Raw genomic sequence first — 20,706 nt, 5'->3', positions numbered from 1 at the left:
TGGTTGTCGAAGGTTTTTTTCAAACTAGAGGCCTGTGACCAGCGGGGTGCCTCAGGGATCGCTGCTGGGTCCACTGTTATTTGACATTTATAAGAATGATTTGGATGACAATGTAGGAGGCATGGATCGTAACTTTTCAGATGGCACCAAGATTGGTGGCATAGTGGACAGTGAAGAAGGTTATCTAGGATTGCAACAGGATCTTGATCAATTGGGCCAATGGGCTGACGAATGGCAGATGGAGTTTAATTTAGATAAATGCGAGGTGATGCATTTTGGTCGATCGAACCTGGGCAGGTTAATGGTTGGGCGTTGGGGAGAGTTAAAGAACAAAGAGATCGAGGGGTACAGGTTCATAACTCCTTGAAAGTGGAGTCACAGGTGGACAGAGTGGTGAAGAAGGCATTCGGCATGCTTGGTTTCATCGGTCAGAACATTGAATACAGGAGTTGGAATGTCTTGTTGAAGTTGTACAAGACATTGGGAAGACCACATGTGGAATACTGTGTACAGTTCTGGTCACCCTATTATAGAAAGGATATTATTAAACTAGAAAGAGTGCAGAAATGATTTACAAGGATGCTACCAGGACTTGATGGTTTGAGTTATAAGGAGAGGCTGGATAGACTGAGACATTTTTCCCTGGAGTGTAGGAGGCTTAGGGATGACCTTATAGAGGTTTATAAAATAATGAGAAGCATAGATCAGCTACATAGTCAACATCTTTTCCCAAAGGTAGGGGAGTCTAAAACTAGAGAGCATAGGTTTAAGAGAGGGGAGAGATACAAAAGGGTCCAGAGGGGCATTTCTTTCTAACAGAGGGTGATGAGTGTCTGGAAAAAGCTGCCAGAGGTAATAGAACATAAAACATTACAGCGCAGTACAGGCCCTTTGGCCCTCGATGTTGTGCCGACCAGTGGAACCAATCTAAAGCCCCTCTAATCTACACTATTCCAATATCATCCATATGTTTATCCAATAACCATTTGAATGCTCTTAATGTTGACGAGTCCACGACTGCTGCAGGCAGGGCATTCCACGCCCTTACTACTCTCTAGTAAAGAACTCTCACCCCTCAATTTAAAGCTATGTCCCCTTGTGCTAGCAATAATAGTAGAGGTGGGTTCAATCTTAAAAAGTGTTTGGACCATTACATGGGTAAGATGGGTATAGAGGGATATGGGCCAAACGCGGGCAATTGGGACTAACTTAGGGGTTAAAAAAGGGGCGGCATGGACAAGTTGGGCCAAAGGGCCTGTTTCCATGCTGTAAACCTCTATGACTCTATGACGAAATCAACTGTCTGCTGAAAGGGTTAACTTTTCTACAGGACCTAAAGCGGGGAGTGAACAGAAAACACTTGGTACACAGTTACATCACTTTTCATAATTTTAAAAAACTTCTCTAACAGCAAAACAAAGTTGATTTTAAACTTCATCTATTAATTCTTTTGTTCTCTTCCTCAACCTAATTATTTTAATTTGATCAGTTTTTGTTAGCGATGGGTAACTTCTGTTCTTTATAAACTGGTTCACTCGTTTTGTTAAAACTACATGGGCACCGAGAATCAGAACACAGTCTTTATCATCCTTATCCTTTTTCTCCCTTTGCCATCACTCCCCCTGTCTTGCGGGAGGGTCGTGGGGATTCCAATCAGAACTAATCATTTTATCAGAAGAGTAAAATACTGCGGATGCTGGAATCTGAAACAAAAACAGAAAATGCTGGAAAATCTCAGCGGGTCTGACGGCATCTGTGGAGAGAGAATATAGCTAATGTTTTGATACTGGATGACCCTTCATAACAGCTCATATGAAGTGTCATCCAGACTCGAAACGTTGGCTCTGTTCTCTAATCATTTTATCGATACATTCCTTGTTCTTAGTTTTAGGTTTAAAGTGAGAGGGGAGAGATACAAAAGGGTCCAGAGGGGCAGTTTTTCACTCAGATGGTGGTGAGTTTCTGGAACGAGTTGCCAGAGGCAGTAGTTAAGGCGGGTACAATACTGTCTTTTCAAAAACATTTAGACAGTTACATGGGTAAGATGGGTACAGAGGGATAGGGGCAAAATACGGGCAATTAACCTAGAAACATAGAAACCCTACAGTACAGAAAGAGGCCATTCGGCCCATCGAGTCTGCACCGACCACAATCCCACCCAGGCCCTACCCCCATATCCCTACATATTTACCCACTAATCCTTCTAACCTACGCATCTCAGGACACTAAGGGCAATTTTTAGCATGGCCAATCAACCGAACCCGCACATCTTTGGACTGTGGGAGGAAACCGGAGCACCCGGAGGAAACCCACGCAGACACGAGGAGAATGTGCAAACTCCACACAGACAGTGACCCAAGCCGGGAATTGAACCCAGGTCCCTGGAGCTGTGAAGGAACAGTGCTAATAACTGTGCCACCCCTTTTGGGACTAGCTTAGTGGTAAAACCTGAGCAGCATGGACAAGTTGGGCCGAAGGGCCTGTTTCCATGTTCTAAACCTCTATAACCTCCTAACATCCTGTCACTCTGTGATCCTTGTGAAATCTGAAACCAGGTATTCGCAACAAGACTCAAAGAGAATCAGCCCACTGGAGGCAAAGTCGTGAGACCGGCCAGTCCAGCAGAAAGAAACCCCCCGACCCTCCCCATTGACCAACTGTGAGAATGAACAAAATGCAGTCCTGGATGTAATTGAGAGCAGAAACAATAACAGCAGAATCCAACCTCTGGAATCACTCGTGAAATTGTTGGTGTCTCAGCAGCTGGGATGAAACTCTGAATCCCTTCCCACACTGAGAGCAGGTGAATGGCCTCTCCCCAGTGTGAACTCGCTGGTGTATCCGCAGGCTGGATGAGTCAGTGAATCCCTTCCCACACTGAGAGCAGGTGAATGGTTTCTCCCCAGTGTGAACTCGCTGGTGCCTCCGCAGGCGGGATAAACAAATGAATCCCTTCTCACACTGAGAGCAGGTGAATGGCCTCTCCCCAGTGTGAACTCGCTGGTGCACCTGCAGGTTAGATGAACAAGTGAATCCCTCCCCACACTGAGAGCAGGTGAATGGCTTCTCCCCAGTGTGAACTCGCTGGTGTGTCTGCAGGCTGGATAACTGAGTGAATCCCTTCCCACACTGAGAGCAGGTGAACGGTCTCTCTCCAGTGTGAACTCGCTGGTGTGTCTGCAGGTCGGATGACCGAGTGAATCCCTTTCCACACTGAGAGCAGATGAACAGTCTCTCTCCAGTGTGAATTTGCTGGTGTCTCTGCAGGCTGGATGACTGAATGAATCCCTTCTCACACTGCGAGCAGGTGAATGGCCTCTCCCCAGTGTGGCTGCGCCGATGAGCTTCCAGCTCTGATGGGTAACTGTATCTCTTCCCACAGTCCCCACATTCCCATGGTTTCTCCATGGTGCAGGTGTCCTTGCCTCTTTCTTGGGTGGACAATCAGTTGAAGCCTCGTCCACGCTCACAACACAGGTACAGTCTCTCCCCGCTGTGAATGATGTGATATTTATTCAGGCTGTGGAACTGGTTGAAACTCTTTAGTCCGTGCACTGGTAGACTCTCACTCGAGTGTGGCAGAGTGTTGGTACTTTTCCAGTCATACTGATGTTTGAAATCTTTTCAAATCATTTCTGCTTCTGGATTCAAAGTCCGATGATATTCAGCTCCCAAGGAATATGACTCTGTCAGATCTAGACGTGACGTTTGAGATTTCGGCCTGTGATTCCTCTTTCAATATCCTGTAAAATGGGTTTACAAAAGTCATCAGTGTCAGTACAGGATAGAAATTCAGAACAGACAGTTCTAGGATTGCTTCTCTGAGTGGAGGCCTGTGACTAGTGGTGTGCCGCAGGGATCGGTGTTGGGTCCATTGTTGTTTGTCATCTATATCAATGATCTGGATGATAATGTGGTAAATTGGATCAGCAAGTTTGCTGATGATACAAAGATTGGAGGTGTAGTGGACAGTGAGGAAGGTTTTCAAAGCTTGCAGAGGGATTTGGACCAACTTGAAAAATGGGCTGAAAAATGGCAAATGGAATTTAATGCAGACAAGTGTGAGATATTGCACTTTGGAAGGACAAACCAAAGAAGAACGTACAGGGTAAATGGTAGGACTCTGAAGAGTGCAGTTGAACAGAGGGATCTGGGAATACAGGTACAGAATTCCCTAAAAGTGATGTCACAGGTGGATAGGGTCGTAAAGAGTGTCTTTGGTACATTGGCCTTCATAAATCGGAGTATTGAGTATAAAAGTTGGAGCGTTATGGTAAGGTTATATAAGGCATTGGTGAGGCCGAATTTGGAGTATTGTGTACAGTTTTGCTCACCTAGTTACAGGAAGGATGTTAATAAGGTTGAAAGAGTGCAGAGAAGGTTCACAAGGATGTTGCTGGGACTTGAGAAGCTGAGTTACAGAGAGAGATTGAATAGGTTGCGACTTTATTCCCTGGAGCGTAGAAGATTGAGGGGAGATTTGATAGAGGTGTATAAGATTTTGATGGGTATAGATAGAGTGAATGCAAGCAGGCTTTTTCCGCTGAGGCTCGGGGAGAAAAAAACCAGAGGGCATGGGTTAAGGGTGAAAGGAGAAAAGTTTAAAGGGAATATTAGGGGGGGCTTCTTCACGCAGAGAGTGGTGGGAGTGTGGAATGAGCTGCCAAATAAAATAGTTAAATGCTTTTAACATTTAAGAAAAACTTGGACGCGTTCATGGATGAGAGGGGTGTGGAGGGATATGGTCCAAGTGCAGATCAGTGGGACTAGGCATAAAATGGTTCGGCACAGACAAGAAGGGCTAAAAGGCCTGTTTCTGAGCTGTAATTTTCTATGGTTCTATGGTTCTAGTTTCTATGGAACATTCTTTCCTATTTCAGTCCCCAAAAGCTGTAAATCTCCATCCCACACACTCTCCCTCCATTCTCACTCTGCTGTATCTAATATTCACCCTCCCAATTCTCCTGAAGGTGCTGATTGAGGCTGATTGACAGATCCAGGCTCACTGCTTCCTGTCCTGGACACAGGGACCATAACAAATAGGAGCTGCAGTCGGCCATTTGGCCCATCGAGTCTTTTAAACTATTCAATGAGATAATTCGTTCATCTACCTCAGCATCATTCTCCCCACACTAAACCCATATCCCTTGATATCTTCAATATCTAGAAACCAATCAATCTCTCTCTTGAAAATAGTTGATGACTGAGGCTTCACTGTCCTCAGGGATTGAGAATTCCAAAGCTTTACCACATCCTTGAGTGAAGAAATCCCCCCACATCTTAGCTTTTGCTCCATCTTCTTGTCTGTTCCCCATAATCCTTGACACCCTTGTCAGTCAAAGATCTGTTGAACTGGAATATATTCAATGATCCTCAGCTTCCACTGGTCCCTGTGGAAGAGAAATCCTCTGAGAGAAGAGATGTCTGGACCTGCAGGGTCTATTCGGGCCGTGCGGCCGACAGCGGGTGTTTGTGAAGCCAGAGCTCCCTCCCTACCCCGACTCCCGGCTACATTTCTCCCGCAGCCCCACCAACTCACCCGCTGAAAAAAGCGTCTCCCCCATTCACAGGACTCCGAGCAAAGTGACACTGCGCATGCTCCAGATACAGCACTGCGCCTGCGCAATAGGCTCCTGTGGAATGACTAGGGCACGTTCACAACCGGGTATCTGTATCTCTTCCTACAGTCCACACGTTTCCATGGTTTCTCCATGGTGCAGGTGTCCTTACCTCTCTCTTGGGTGGACAATTAGTTGAAACTTCGTCCACACACAGAACAAGATTACAGTCTCTCCCCGCTGTGAATGGTGTGATATTTATTCAGACTGTGTAACTGGTTAAAGCTCTTTAGTCAGTGCATTGGAACACTCTCACTCGAGTGTGGCAGTGTGTCGATGCTTTTTCACTCACACTGACATTTCAAATCTTTTCAAATTGACAGACTGGACAATCATTTCTCCTTCTGGATTCAAAGTCCAATGATATTGAGGTCCCAAGGAATATGACTCTGTCTGATCGAGACGTGACGTTTGAGATTTCGGCCTGTGGTTCCTCTTTCAATATCCTGTAAAATGAGTTTCCAAAAGTCATCAGTGTCAGTACAGGATAGAAATTCAGAACAGACAATTTCTATGGAACATTCTTTCCTCTCTCATTCCCCAAAAGCTGTAAATCTCCATTCCACACACTCTCTCCCCATTCTCAGCAGGTCTGGCAGCATCTGTATGGAGAGAAAAGAACTGATGTTTCAGAGCTTTGACAAAGGGTCATCGAGACAAGAAACATCAGCTCTTTTCTCTCCTTACAGATGCTGCCAGACCTGCTGAGATTTTCCAGCATTTTCTCTCTTGGTTTCAGATTCCAGCATCCGCAGTAATTTGCTTTTATAAGGCTGCAGATACCTCCTCCCAAGTAACGTGCGTGTGCCCAAGACATCACCACTTGTTTCCCTTATTTCTTTAGCACCCATGGTGCTCTCCGCAGTAAACACAGAGGAGAAGTATTCATTAAAAATCTCACCCATCTCCTGTGGCTCCACACACAGATGGCCATACTGATTTTTAAGGGGATCTATTCTCTCTCTAGCCACCCTTTTACTCGTAATATAGCTATAGAACCTCTTGGAATTTTCTTTAATCTTACCTGCCAGATCCATATCAGACCCTCTTTTTGTCCTCCTGATTTCCCTCTTCAGTATTTTCTTACACTTTTTATAGTCAGAGTGATTCACTTGTCCCCGATTGCCTAAACCCAATGTATGCTTCCTTCTTTTACCTGACCAGAGCCTCAATGTCCCTTGTCTGCCAGAGATCCCTAAATTTACCATTCTTTCCCTGCATCTTAACAGGAATATACTGCCCCTGGACTCTTGATATCACACTTTTAAAACCTCCCATTTGCCAGTCATTCCTTTCCCTTCAAACAAATTCACCTAATCGACATCTGCTAGATCCTGCCTAATGTCCACAAAAGTGGCCCTGCTCCAGTTTAGGGCCTTGACCTGTGGACCTGTCCTATCTTTTTCCAGAACTATTTTGAAACTATTGGTGCTCCCAATAGTGCTCCCTGACTGACACTTCAGTCACTTGCTCCACCTCATTTCTTAACTGTCTAATAGAAAGTGAGTCCAGGAATTGATAATGAAAAATAAGGAGCTGGGAGATGAATTGAACAAGTATTTTGCCTCGGTGTTCACAATAGAGGATACAGTTAAAACTCAGAAACAGCTGGAAATCAGAATAGTTATTAATTTATAATAATGAATAATAAAATACAGTGTAGGAGGAGGCCATTCAGCCCATCGAGCCTGCACCGACAACAATCCCATCCAGGCCCTATCCACATATTTACCTGTTAATTCCCCCTGATACCAAGTGGCAATTTATAATGGCCAATCCATCTAACCGGCACATCTTTGGACTGTCGAAGGAAACCGGAACACCCGGAGAAAACCCACACAGACATGGGGAGAATGTGGAAACTCTGCACAGACAGCGACCCGAGGCTGGAATTGAACCCGGGTCCCTGGCGCTGTTAGGCAGCTGCACTAACCACTGTGCCACCGGGCCACATGTCAGTGCCATCGCCCGACTCCAGCCCAGTCTCAGCTCATCTGGAACTCTCACCCATTCCATTGTGACCTCACCCATTCCATTGTGACGTCACACTCTCACCCATTCCATTGTGACGTCACACCCTCACCCATTCCATTGTGACATCACACCCTCACCCATTCCATTGTTATGTCACACTCTCACCCATTCCATTGTGAAGTCACACTCTCACCCATTCCATTGTGATGTCACACTCTCACCCACTCCATTGTGACATCAGGGCTTCACTCTCCGATCACAATCCCTGCCGGCCTCCCACATGCAGCCTCAATGGCGGCAGTCAGCCCGGGTCTAACACTACAAGCTGCCGCTCCATTGGGTACAAAGGGGGGGAACCGGGAAGTTCATTTCAACAGTTTGGGTTTGAACAACATGTTTACAAAGTCTCTCCACCCACCCGCCACATTTATAATTCCCCGCACGCCGTATTGATCTCGCTTCCAAACTAAAACCGTCCGTCCGTCGCCATTACCCGCACTGCGCATGCTTCAGGTCCCGCCGCTCATTCACTCCGATTGGTTGGAGGACCAGCCGCTCCCGCTCGGTCCCCCAGCCCCGCCCCCTCTTCCTATTGGTCCGGAGCTGCCGTCAATCAGTCCCCGGGCATTGTGATGTGGAGCATGCGCAGTGTCATTGCTGTCCTTGGCGCTTGTTTGTCCCGGAGAAGCGGAGTCAGCGTTAGGCGGTGGCTGGGAGGATTTGGAAACACTTTGTGGATCCGCAAACCCTTCAGAATCATTGTCAGCTCCCTGGTTTGCAGCTGCGGGGCTTCTCCCTCCCTCCCTCCCGGGAACAGGCCCAGGTTAACGGCCCCATCCTGGCTCAGCCACTGGAGGATGGTTCACATCAGAGGATGGGGGAGGGGGACAATAAATAAGAGGTTACACTTTGGCCTCAAATCAATGAGGACTCTGATCTCTGGGAAGGAAGGAAACCCTGGGAGGTGGGCGGGGAGGATTCACAAACACCCGCTGGAGGCCCCAACACCCCCAGTAAAAAGCTGCAGCTCCCGGGTTTGCAGCTTTTTCCCGGGAGGGAGTTGGGGAAGTTTTGTGGAGACAATTTCCGGCTGGTTCAGTTCGTGGTTCCTGGAGCTCAGAAACCCCGAGTTAGAATCCTGAACCCCACACTGGGTGGTTGTTTTATTAAATACTTTTTATTTATTAATGATCCGTTGAAGAAAATATTAATTTGTTTTGAAAAATCATTTTACAGCATTTGTGAAAATGCCCATTGAAATAGCAATTCTCCCAATGTATTTAATAGAATCCCTACAGTGCTGAAGGAGGTTATTCGGCCCATCGAGTCTGCACTGACAACAATCCCACCTAAGCCCTATTCCCATAACCCCACATATGTAACCTGCGAATCCCTCGAACCTCCTCATCCCAGGACACTAAGGGGCAATTTAGCATAGCCAATGCACCTAACTGGCATATCTTTGGACGATGGGAGGAAACCGGAGCATCTGGAGAAAACCCAGACAGGCATGGGGAGAACAGGCAGACTCCACACGGACAGTGACCCAAGTTGGGAATCGAACCCAGGTCCCTGGAGCTGTGAGGCAGCAGTGCTAACAACTGTGCTGCCTATATTGCTGATGAGAATTTTAATTTACTGACTTAGGAATTAATTCTTGGGAATAGTCATTCTGAAAATGACCATTAAAATGTGTTTAATTTACCCCACTTTGCCAGATTTCAGTTTGCATTTCAAAATTGAATTGAGAATGTCTGGGACCAAATGGTAAAATGAGGTTTGAGACACCAGCTGCAATTATTTTCTGTGACTGATGATACCTTTGTGCCTGTGCAGGAGGTCATTCCCCTGCTGTTGTGGCACAAATAAAATGGAGCTTTTCCAAGGAACAGGCCCATGTTACTGGTCACTGTGGTGTTTCATTGGTGAGCAGAGCACATGTGCCCATTGTGGTAACAACAGAGTCAGTGGGGCTGCACGTCCCCTGACTTGGAAGGAAAATAATTGACTCCTTGATTGTACTCTCAATCTGCACATGGCCTGCAGGACTGAATCCAGCTGGAGGGAGAGGGAGCTGAGCTCAGAGTGGAGATGGGGCAATGAGTTTGATTTCAGCTCAGGGACAAGAGAGAGTGTGTGGGATGGGGATTACAGCTCAAGATAAATAAGATGGAGAAATGTTTCGTGGAAACTGAAATTGTCTGTTCTGAAGCAGTTTTTTAAAACTCTTTTTGCAGGGAACTAGAAGAGGAGGATTCACAGACAGGAAACTCAAACTAAACTTCACATCAAAGTCTGACAGAGCCATTCGATTCATCATGACCTGAATATGATTGCTTTTGACAGTGGAGGGAGAAATCATTCCCTGTTTTGTCAGTGGAAGAAAATTTCAAAATTCAATGTGACAGAAAAAGAACTGAAAAACACACACACACACCCAAGTGAGAGTGCTCCAGTGAACTGACTGTGGATAGAGCTTTAACCAGTTACATAGTCTGAAAAACATCACACCATGGTCTGTATGAGAGACAGAAGGACACCAGCACCATGGACAAACCGTGGAAATGTGAGGATTGTGGTAAAGGATTCAATTATCCACCCGGTTGGAAACCCATTGACATGGTCTCATTGGGGTTGGGAAAATGGAGAAACCATGGAAATGTGATGATTGTGATAAAGGATGCAATTATCCGTACTTGCTGCAAAACCATAGACACAGTCACACTGGAGAGAGGCCATTCATCTGTTCTGTGTGTGGGAAAGGATTCACTATCTCATCCCACCTGCTGTTACACCAGCAAATTCACACTGAGGAGAGGCCGTTCAGCTGCTCCACCTGTGGAAAGGGGTTCTCATGTTCATCCAACCTCAGTGCACATCAGCGAGTTCACACTGGGGAGAGATCGTTCACCTGCTCCTTGTGTGGGAAGGAGTTTGCTAGGCCATCCAGTCTTTGGACACAACAGCGAATTCACACAGGATATATAGAATATATATAAATGATTTGGAGGAAAATGTAACTGGATTGATTAGTAAATTTGCGGACGACACAGAGGTTGGTGGATTTGCGGATAGCGATGAGGACTATCAGAGGATACAGCAGGATATAGATCGGTTGGAGACTTGGGTGGAGAGATGGCAGATGGAGTTTAATCCGGACACGTGACGTAATGCATTCTGGAAGGTCGAATACAGATAGGAAATATACAGTAAATGGCAGAACCCTTAACAATATTGATAGGCAAAGGGATCGGGGTGTATAGGTGCACAGATCACTGAAAGTGGCAATGCAGGTGGAGAAGGTCATCAAGAAGACATACGGCATGCTTGCCTTCATCGGCTGGGGCATTGAGTTTAAAAATTGGCAAGTCATGTTGCAGCTTTATAGAACCTTTAGTTAGGCCGCACTTGGAATATTGTGTTCAATTCTGGTTGCCACACGACCAGAAGGATGTGGAGGCTTTCGAGAGGGTCCAGAAAAGATTTACCAGGATGTTGCCTGGTATGGAGGGCATTAGCTATGAGGAGAGGTTGGAGAAACTTGGTTTGTTCTCACTTGAGCGACGGAGGTTGAGGGGACACCTGATAGAAGTCTACAAGATTATGAGAGGCATGGACAGAGTGGATAGTCAGAAGCTTTTTCCCTGGGTGGAAGAGTCAATTACTCGGGGGAATAGGTTTAAGGTGCGAGGGGTAAAGTTTAAAAGAGATGTACGAGGCAGATTTTTTACACAGAGAGTGGTGGGTACCTGGAATTCATTGCCGGGGGAGGTAGTGGAAGCAGATACGGTATTGACTTTTAAGGGGCGTCTTGACAAGTACATGAATCAGATGGGAATAGAGGGATATGGTCCCTGGAAGGGTCGTGGGTTTTAGTTAAGTCAGGCAGTATGGTCGGTGCAAGCTTGGAGGGCCGAAGGGCCTGTTCCTGTGCTGTAATTTTCTTTGTCCTTAGTACACAGGCCAATTTATCTTTCCAGGGATGAGTGTGTCTGAGAGGTATGCAACTGGAAAACATTTTCCATTCACCTCCTGCATTGCTGCAGTACATATAGATATCGTTCTCACTCTGCCAGCAGGGCTGTGGGATTAATTGGACAGATCTTAAAGACTGCCCGACTGGGCAGGATGTGCCAAATGGTTTCCATCTGTGATGTATCGTTCCATAAAACAGAATATTCAGCATCAGGAGAAAGAAAGTGAAAGAAACCTGTCTCTGTGGGATTTACCCAACCAGTATGAGCACCTTCGGGAGAGCAGAGGGGAGGAAACCAGTGGGAAAAGTTTTAAAAACTCGAGGTATTCCCACAGGAGAGCACTGGTTTAAATCAATTTTATAAATAGAGAATGGCAGCGCACAAATTTCGAGGAATGCATTTTTAAAAATTAATTGATCTTAATTGCACAAGATAATTTTCTATTATTGTCTTTGACAATTACGCCGTTAATTCCCAGGTGGCCCTGCGGGTGTGAAAGTGTCCTATTCATTCCACAGGAGCCTATTGCGCAGGCGCAGTGCTATATCTGGAGCGTGCGCAGTGTCACTTTGCCCGGAGACCTGTGAGTGCGGGAGCGGCTTTTTGTAACGGGTGAGTCGGTGGCGCTGCAGGAGAAATGGAGCCGGGAGTCGGGGCAGGGAGGGAGCTATGGCTTCACAAACACCCGCTGTAGGCCGCACGGCCCGAATAAGACCCTGCAGGTCTTGGGTTTACAGCTCCAAGGCTTTTATCCCGGGAACAGGCCCCGGTTATCGGCCGCCATCTTGTTTCAGCGGGGAAGGAGAGCGCATGCGCTGCTGTCGGTGGCGGGTCACAATGGGCGTGGTTTCAGGGGCTGGTTCAGAACCTCTATCTTCAGAGGGACAATAGAACCATAGAAACCCTACAGCACAGAAAGAGGCCATTCAGCCCATCGAGTCTGCACCGACCACAATCCCACCCAGGCCCTACCCCATATCCCTACATATTTTACCCGCTAATCCCTCTAATCTACGCATTCCAGGACACTAAGGGGCAATTTTTTTAGCATAGCCAATCAACCTAACCCGCACATCTTTGGACTGTGGGAGGAAACTGGAGCACCCGGAGGAAACCCACACAGAGAGGGTCGGGATGGCGACCTCCTTGTGAACCTGCTCCTGGGCCTGGCAAAGCGTGCCATTTATCGGTCCAGGCAGCAGGCGATCGAGGGGGCCATCCACCCTGACTGTCTGCCCCTCTACTGTGGCTACGTTCGCGGCCAGGTGTCCCTGGAGAGGGAACATGCGATGTCCATGGGTGCGCTTGACGCCTTCCGCCCCCGCTGGGCACTGCAGGGGTTGGGGTGCATTATTGACCCTGATAATCACATTATGATTTGATGTTTTTAAGTTTCCTTTGTACTTTGATTTTTGTTCGGGCTGCTCCCCCTCCTTTTGGGGAGCTGCCCCTTTTACTTTGTCCTGATTTAACTTGAGTTTGTTTATTTGGTTTGACCTTAAAAAAGGCCAACATCTGTGAGTAAAACACTTTATTTTCTCCCCCTTTCCATTTCTTTTCTCATTCTGGGGGATATTGGGGACTTGCAGCAACTGAAGGGAAAGGAAGTGAATCCAGTTGGTATGTTCCACACATAGTTAGTCCAGTCAGATAGACATATATCTGTCTGGCAGCCTGCATGGAGGTTTCCAGCTCTCTGTGTCCAGGACAGGAAGCAGTGAGCATGGATCTATCAATCAGCCTCAATCAGAGGGTGAATATTAGATACAGCAGAGTAAGAATGGAGGGAGAGTGTGTGGGATGGAGATTTACAGCTCTTAGGGAATGAGAGAGGAAATAATGTTCCATAGAAACTAGAATTGTCTGTTCTGAATTTCTATCCTGTACTGACAGTGATAACCTTTGTAAACTCCTTTTACAGGACATCAGAAGTTGAGGATTTTACAGACGGAAATCTCAAACCAAACATCACATCAACATCTGACAGAGTCACTCAATTCATCGGGACCTGAATATCTTCGGTCTTTGAATCCAGAAGGAGAAATGTTTCTCTGTTCTATCGGCTTCAGCAGTCTTTAAACATCAGTGTGACTGGAACAGGACTGACACACACACACACACACACACACACACACACACACACAATCAACTGAGATTTTCCCGTGCAGTGACTGTGGAAAGAGCCTCCCAGTTACACAGCCTGAAATAATATTGCACCATCACAGCAGGGCACTATAATCTTGTTCTGAGTGAGACTTCAACTGATGGTCAAACCTGGAGCAACACAAGGACACCTGCAACATGGAGAAACTGTGGAAATGTGGGGACTGTGGGAAGGGTTGCAAAACCCCCTCTGAGCTGCAAATTCATCGACGTATTCACACTGGAGAGAAGCCGTACACCTGTTGTGTGTGTGGGAAGGGATTCACTCGGTTATATCATCTGCAGCGACATCGGCTGGTTCACACTGGAGAAAGAGCATTCATCTGCTTTGAGTGTGGGAACGGATTCGCTCATTTACCCGATCTGCAGAGACACCAGCGTGTTCACACTGGAGAGAGACCATTCATCTGCTTGGTGTGTGGGAAAGGATTTATGCAGTTATCCAATCTGTCAAAACACAAAGTCACTCACACCAATGAGAGACCCTTTAAATGCTCTGACTGTGGAAATGGTTTCAAAAGCTCTCGGGAACTGATGATCCACCAGCGCATTCACACTGGGGAGAGACCGTTCAGCTGCTCTCACTGCGCAAAGACATTTAGAACATCATCCCACCTGCGGGAGCACCAGCGAATTCACACCAGGGAGAGACCGTTCACCTGCTCTGTGTGTGGGAAGGGATTCACTCATTCATCCAGCCTGCTGAGTCACAATCTCACTCACACCCAGGAGAGACCCTTTAAATGCTCTGACTGTGGCAGTGGTTTCAAAAGTTCTCGGGATCTGGTTATCCACCAGCGCACTCACACTGAGGAGAGACCGTTCAGTTGCTCTCACTGCACAAAGAAATTTAGAACATCGTCCAGCCTGCGGGAGCACCAGCGAGTTCACACTGGGGAGAGACCGTTCACCTGCTGTTTGTGTGGGAAGGGATTCACTCAGTCATCCAGCCTGCGGAGACACCAGCGAGTTCACAAATGATGACAGGGGTTGGATGCTGCTATTAATCACATCCAGGACTGAACCATGTTCATTCTGACAGTTGGTGAAGTGGGAGGGTCGGAGGGTTTCTTTCTGCTGGACTGGCCGGTCTCACGACTTTGCTTTTTTGAGCCTGGGAGAGCACATTTCCACTGAAATGATCCACAAAAGCTGATGAAGGACATTTATTTATCCTGGATAATAAATAATATTTTTCCTACCACCACAGGTAGATCTGAAATAAATACAGAAAGGACTGGAAAAATGCATTAGGTCTGGCAACATTTATGGAGAGAGAAACAGTGTTAATATTTCACACTACTGGATTGGGAATCAATCTAGTAAACCTCCTCTGAACTGCTTCCATGGTATTTATGAAATGGGACAGCACGGCAGCACAGTGGTTAGCACTGCTGCATCATAACACCAGGGACCCAGGTTCAATTCCAGCCCGGGTCACTGTCTGTGTGGAGTTTGCACATTCTCTGCGTGGGTTTCACCCGGGTGCTCCGGTTTCCTCCCACCGTCCAAAGATGTGTGGGTTAGGTTGATTGGCTATGCTAAATTGACCTTTAGTGTCAGGCGGACTGGCTGGAGTAAATGCATGTGGTTATGGGAATAGGGCCTGGATGGGATGGTGTTTGGTACAGACTCGATGGACAGAACGGCCTCTGTCTGTACTGTAGGGATTCTCCAATCCTTTGTTTAATAGGAGACAAAAACTGCAGCCACTATTCAAGATGCAGTTTCAGCAACGCCCTGTATAACTGAAGCAGAACATCTTTACTTCAATGTTCAATTTCTCTCAGAATAAAGGATTGCATTCCATATGTAAGAATTTTGATTTGTTTGAACTAAGATTTATGGGGTTCACTTGTTTACAACAACCTCCCTAATCATAACTCACCCAGGTTCCAGTGACTTAACCATATGGCAAGAAAGAACACTTTAAATGGTGAATTCAGAAAGTTTATTCACCATTAAAAATGTAACAAGTCAGAAAGATAAAAAAGCAAAGTATCGATCAACAGTAAAGGAGAAAGCTTAACTTTAACTTCTCTCCATCCCTCTCAGACCAGGACATGAAGTGGTGGCTCTGAGAACATGGATAACTTGTAAAATCAACAGCTCCCAACACCTCTCTGTAGGACACAGTGGTTCGCACTGCTGCCTCACAGCGCCAGAGACCCGGGTTTGAGTTCCGCCTTGGGTCACTGTCTGTACAGAGTCTGCAAATTCCCCCCCTGTCTGTGTGGGTTTTCTCCCACAGACCGAAGGACTTGCTGGTTAGGTACATTGAGCATGCTAACTTCTCCCTGAGTTTACCCGAACAGGCGCCAGAGTGGCGACTGGGGGATTTTCAGAGTAACTTCATTGCAGTGTGAATGTGTGACACTAATAAATAAACTTTAAAAAAACCTTGAATTTTTGAAAACTTTTGCCAAATTGGTTTCTTGAATCCCCTTTTTTATACTTTCAGAATGTAGAAAGCCCAGCTCAGCCAATTGTTGGGAATTAGCCAATTGGTCGATAACTTGTCAATAATGAAACTGGTTTGGTTTTTAGCTAGTTGCACATTGTCTGAATTTTAAGACAATTCTTTCTCTCAAACGATATCTCTTAGCTTGGGGTAGCCTGAGTGTCGACCAATAATTGGTTAACATCAGTCATTCAATGTTGAGACATCTTGAACAGGAGCCGATTCATTCCCTCCAGTCAAGGTTAACAAAGTATTAAAGTTTATTTATTACTGTCACAAGTAGGCTGACATTAACACTGCAATGAAGTTACTGTGAAAATCCCTTAGTTGCCACACTCTGGCGTCTGATCGGATACACTGATTGAGAATTCAACATGGCCAATCCACCTAACCCACACGTCTTTTGGACTGTGGGAACAAACTGGAGCACCCGGAGGAAACCCACGCAGACACGGAGAGAACGTGCAGACTCCGCATAGTCACCCAAGCCAGGAATCGAACCCAGGTCCCTGGCACTGTGAGGCAGCAGTGCTAACCACTGTGGCACCGTGCCACGCTAACAAGTCTTGTCTGTTTTTTTCTATTCTGTTGTCCTCAGAAGGGAACGTCTTATAATCCCCACAACATTTTTACCATTCTTAATGTTTATAATTCTGAAAGTTATAAACTTTTGTGTTCAAATTTACATTTCCAGCCTTTCTAACATCTGTATTAATGAATCATTTATTCTTTAATTGTCTCTCAATTCAGGCTGTCCATTTAACTAATCTCCTGCTTTACAATTGTGGGAACTTCAGTCCACAGATAAGGGAGTCAAATGCATTGTTAAAAGCAGAATGTTCTTTATATAAATAAATAACAACGTTTAAAAATCATTGGCAAACAAAAGGAAACAGGAGCATTGGAACCAGCCTGGACTTGCAGACTGAAACCCCGCCCAAAGCCCGCATGTGCTCAGAAGGGAGAAAGGTTGAGAAGAACACTCTGTAACACTTCTCCTCCCCTTAAATTTCAATCCCCCATCAGGACAGAAATACAACAAAGTAATGTCTTTAACAATACGGAAGTCTGTCAGGAGCTTTGTGGTTGCATTGCAACCTGTACAATACCACTGGTAAATCTTGTAATGGTGTTTCTGGAATGGGAGGTGAAGAGGTAGTTTGAGAATCTGTACATGAACATTCCTCTTCCACTCCCACAGCAGAGTCAACTGGCAAAGCTGGAACCATTTCCTGGTGAACATCCACAGCAGCATGACCCTCTGCCATGTTCTCAGTAATGGTTGCTGATTCTGAAACTGTTCCTGACTCGGGGTCACACCGCAAGTGAATATGGTCTTGGTGGCTATGCTTAAAATTTCCACATTTAACTGGTTCCCATGAATCCTCAATTATAAAGCAAAATAGACATAAGTTTCTGGGCGATTTAAAAATAAATGAACTGTCTGCTGAAAGGGTTAACTTTTCTACAGAACCTAAAGGGGTGGGGAGTGAGCAGAAAAAACATGGCACACAATTACGTCACTTTACATAATTTTTAAAATCTTCTCGAACAACAAAACAAACTTAATTTTAAACTTCATCGATTATTCTTTTTGTTTTCTTCCTCAACCGAATAATTTTAATTTGATCAGTTTTTGTTTGGGATGGGTCACTTCTGTTCTTTATAAACTGATTCACTCGTTTTGTTAGTTCTACATGAGAATCAGAACCCAGCCTTTATCATCCTTATCCTTTTTCTCCCTTTGCCACCACTCCCTCTGTTTTGCGGGAGGGTCGTGGGGATTCCAATCAGAACTAATCATTTTATCATAACAGTAAAATACTGCGGATTCTGGAATCTGAAACAAAAATAGAAAATGCTGGAAAGTCTCAGCAGATCCGACAGCTTCTGTGGAGAGAGAATAGAGCCAATGTTTCCAGTCTGGGTGACCCTTCATAAGAGCTCTTCTGAAGTGTCATCCAGACTCAAAACATTGGCTCTATTCTCTTATCATTGTATCGATAAGTTTCTTACTGTTAGTTTCCAAATGGCAGGTAAGAGACCCATCAGGTCCCCACTCGAGCTCTGATTTTTCACTGGCCATGCTTGGATAGGATTATAAACATTAGAATCTACTCTCAGAGGTCCGCTTTTCAATCCAGTGCTACTTGGAGTATACCGTCACTTCACCGACTATCAGGTCATAAATGTATGATAAAATAATTCAAATAATGCCTGGGAACGCTTTGAACCAACTACCTATCATCGTTCGTTGATTGGTCAGACCCCCTTTTTACAGATTCAAGTATCTCAGCCGCTGAACACCAGCCGATCCTGGAATAAGTTTAATTCTAATTCATTCTGAGTAAATATTCTCACCAGGTCCTCTGTCGGGGCCCTGCTAAGCAGCTTTAATGGTCCGTGATTGCAGAAACTGAACAGTCACACGAATGTGGTCAAGATAGTCCAGTCCCAGAATGCCTCACATTCAATCTGCAGTCCTTCAATTATAACAGAATATGTGGCTGTCTGTAGCTGCCTCGGCCATGGTCAACCCCAACACTGCCTTCCTGAACTGCTGCAATGCCTGAGGTGTAAGTACACCCACAGTGCTGTTAGGGAGGGATTTCCAGCTACACATTCCAGACTTTCACTAACTGTAGGTGGATACCAGATTGATATATTCCATTCATCCACAGCCAAGGTGAGTTATTTCTTTATTGTCCAGGAAAGTATATTCACAATATCTTTAAAACAGAAATTAAACATTCCCATTTAATTTCAGGTATTAACATATTCTGTGAGTTTGTTCTTTATTGTCGATGTCAGGCTGGGGTTGTTTCCCTTGGAGCAAAGGAGGTTGAGGGGAGATTTGATGGAGGTGGACAAGATTCTGACAGGTTTAGATAAGGTGGACAAAGAAAAGCTGTTCCCATTAGCTGAAGGGACAAGGATGAGGGGGACACAGATTTATGGTTTTGGGTCAGAGAGGAAGGGGGGATGTGAGGAAGAATATTCTGATGCAGCGAATGGTAATGACCTGGAACTCGCTGCCTACGAGGGTGGAGGAAGTGGAGACAATAAACAATTACAAAGGAAATTGGATGAACATTTGGGGGGTTTCAAACAGAAATGCTGACTAAATATCTCTTAACCTCCGAGCACCAGCCACTGGAGGCAAAGTCGTGAGACCTGCCAGTCCAGCAGAAAGAAACCCTCTGACCCTCCCCATTGACCAACTGTGAGAATGAACAAAATGCAGTCCTGGATGTAATTGAGAGCAGAAACAATAACAGCAGAATCCAACCCCTGGAATCACTCGTGAGTTTGTTGGTGTCTCAGCAGGTGGGATGAGACTCTGAATCCCTCCCCACACTGAGAGCAGGTGAACGGCCTCTCCCCAGTGTGAACTCGCTGGTGTTTCTGCAGCCTGGAAGAGTTTGTGAATCCCTTCCCACGCTGAGAGCAGGTGAACGGCCTCTCTCCATTGTGAACTCGCTGGTGTTTCTGCAGGGTGGTTGAACGAGTGAATCTCTTCCCACACTGAGAGCAGGTGAACCGCCTCTCCCCAGTGTGAACTCGCTGGTGTCTCTGCTGGTTGGATAACTGACTGAATCTCTTCCCACACACAGAGTAGGTGAAGGGCCTCTCCCCAGTGTGAATTAGTTGGTGTGTCCGCAGTTCGGATGACTGAGTGAATCCCTTTCCACACACACAGCAGCTGAAGGGCCTCTCCCCAGTGTGACTGCGTCGATGGATTTCCAGCCGAGATGGGCACATGTATCCCTTCCCATAGTCCCCACATTTCCACGGTTTCTCCATGGTGCGGGTGTCCTTGTGACTCTGTAGTTTAAACAATCAGTTAAATCTCACACAGAACACGGGTACAATCTCTCCCCGCTGTGAATGCTGCGATGTATTTTCAAGCTGTGTAACTGGTTAAAGCTCTTTCCACTGTGCACTGGAGCACTCTGACTCAGGTGTGTGTGTGTGTGTCTTGCGGATTTTCCAGTCACACAGATGCTTAAAATCTTCAGAAGCAGACAGAACAGAGAAACATTTCCCCTTCTAGATTCAAAGGTCAGTGATATTCAGGTCCCGATGAATTGAGCGATCCTGTCAGATGTTGATGTGACATTTGGTTTGAGATTTCTGTCTGTAAGTTCTCACCTTCTGATATTCTGTAAAAGGAATTTACAAAAGTCATCAGTGTCAGTACAGGATAGAAATTCAGAACAGACAATTCTAGTTTCTATGAAACATTCTTTTCTCTCTCATTCCCCAAAAGCTGTAAATCTCCATCCCACACACTCTCCCTCCATTCTCACTCTGCTGTATCTAATATTCACCCTCCCAATTCTCCTGAAGGTGCTGATTGAGGCAGATTGACAGATCCATGCTCACTGCTTCCTGTCCTGGACACAGAGAGCTGGAAATCTCCATGCAGGCTGCCAGACAGATATATGTCTATCTGACTGGACTAACAATGTGTGGAATGTACCGACTGGACTCACTTCCTTTCCCTTCAGTG

General features: G+C 45.9%; 2 protein-coding genes across 2 annotated transcripts in view; one reads left to right on the top strand and one right to left on the bottom strand.

The window, feature by feature from the left end:
- Window positions 1-2,733: 2,733 nt before the first annotated feature.
- The window catches only part of LOC144482709 (uncharacterized), a 51,960-nt gene continuing 33,987 nt past the window's right edge, over window positions 2,734-20,706 (bottom strand). Inside the window, exon 5 of the mRNA XM_078201551.1 lies at window positions 2,734-3,261. Coding sequence (XP_078057677.1) covers window positions 2,734-3,261 — 528 coding nt within the window. The remainder of the gene's footprint in view (window positions 3,262-20,706) is intronic.
- Window positions 12,144-15,708, top strand: LOC144482786 (uncharacterized). Its single transcript, XM_078201648.1, has 2 exons — window positions 12,144-12,181; window positions 13,491-15,708. Exon 2 carries the CDS (start codon window positions 13,871-13,873, stop codon window positions 14,711-14,713), a length of 843 nt encoding a protein of 280 aa, XP_078057774.1. The 5' UTR covers window positions 12,144-12,181; window positions 13,491-13,870; the 3' UTR covers window positions 14,714-15,708.

This window comes from Mustelus asterias, unplaced genomic scaffold, assembly GCF_964213995.1.
Source record: "Mustelus asterias unplaced genomic scaffold, sMusAst1.hap1.1 HAP1_SCAFFOLD_42, whole genome shotgun sequence".
Taxonomy (NCBI): domain Eukaryota; kingdom Metazoa; phylum Chordata; class Chondrichthyes; order Carcharhiniformes; family Triakidae; genus Mustelus; species Mustelus asterias.
The sequence above is the reverse complement of the archived record's forward strand: the minus strand, read 5'-3'. Positions and strand labels throughout refer to the sequence as shown.

Excerpts from the sequence above, each read along its gene's own strand:
- LOC144482786 (XM_078201648.1), top strand. The coding sequence starts at position 13,871 with ATGGAGAAACTGTGGAAATGTGGGGACTGTGGGAAGGGTTGCAAAACC.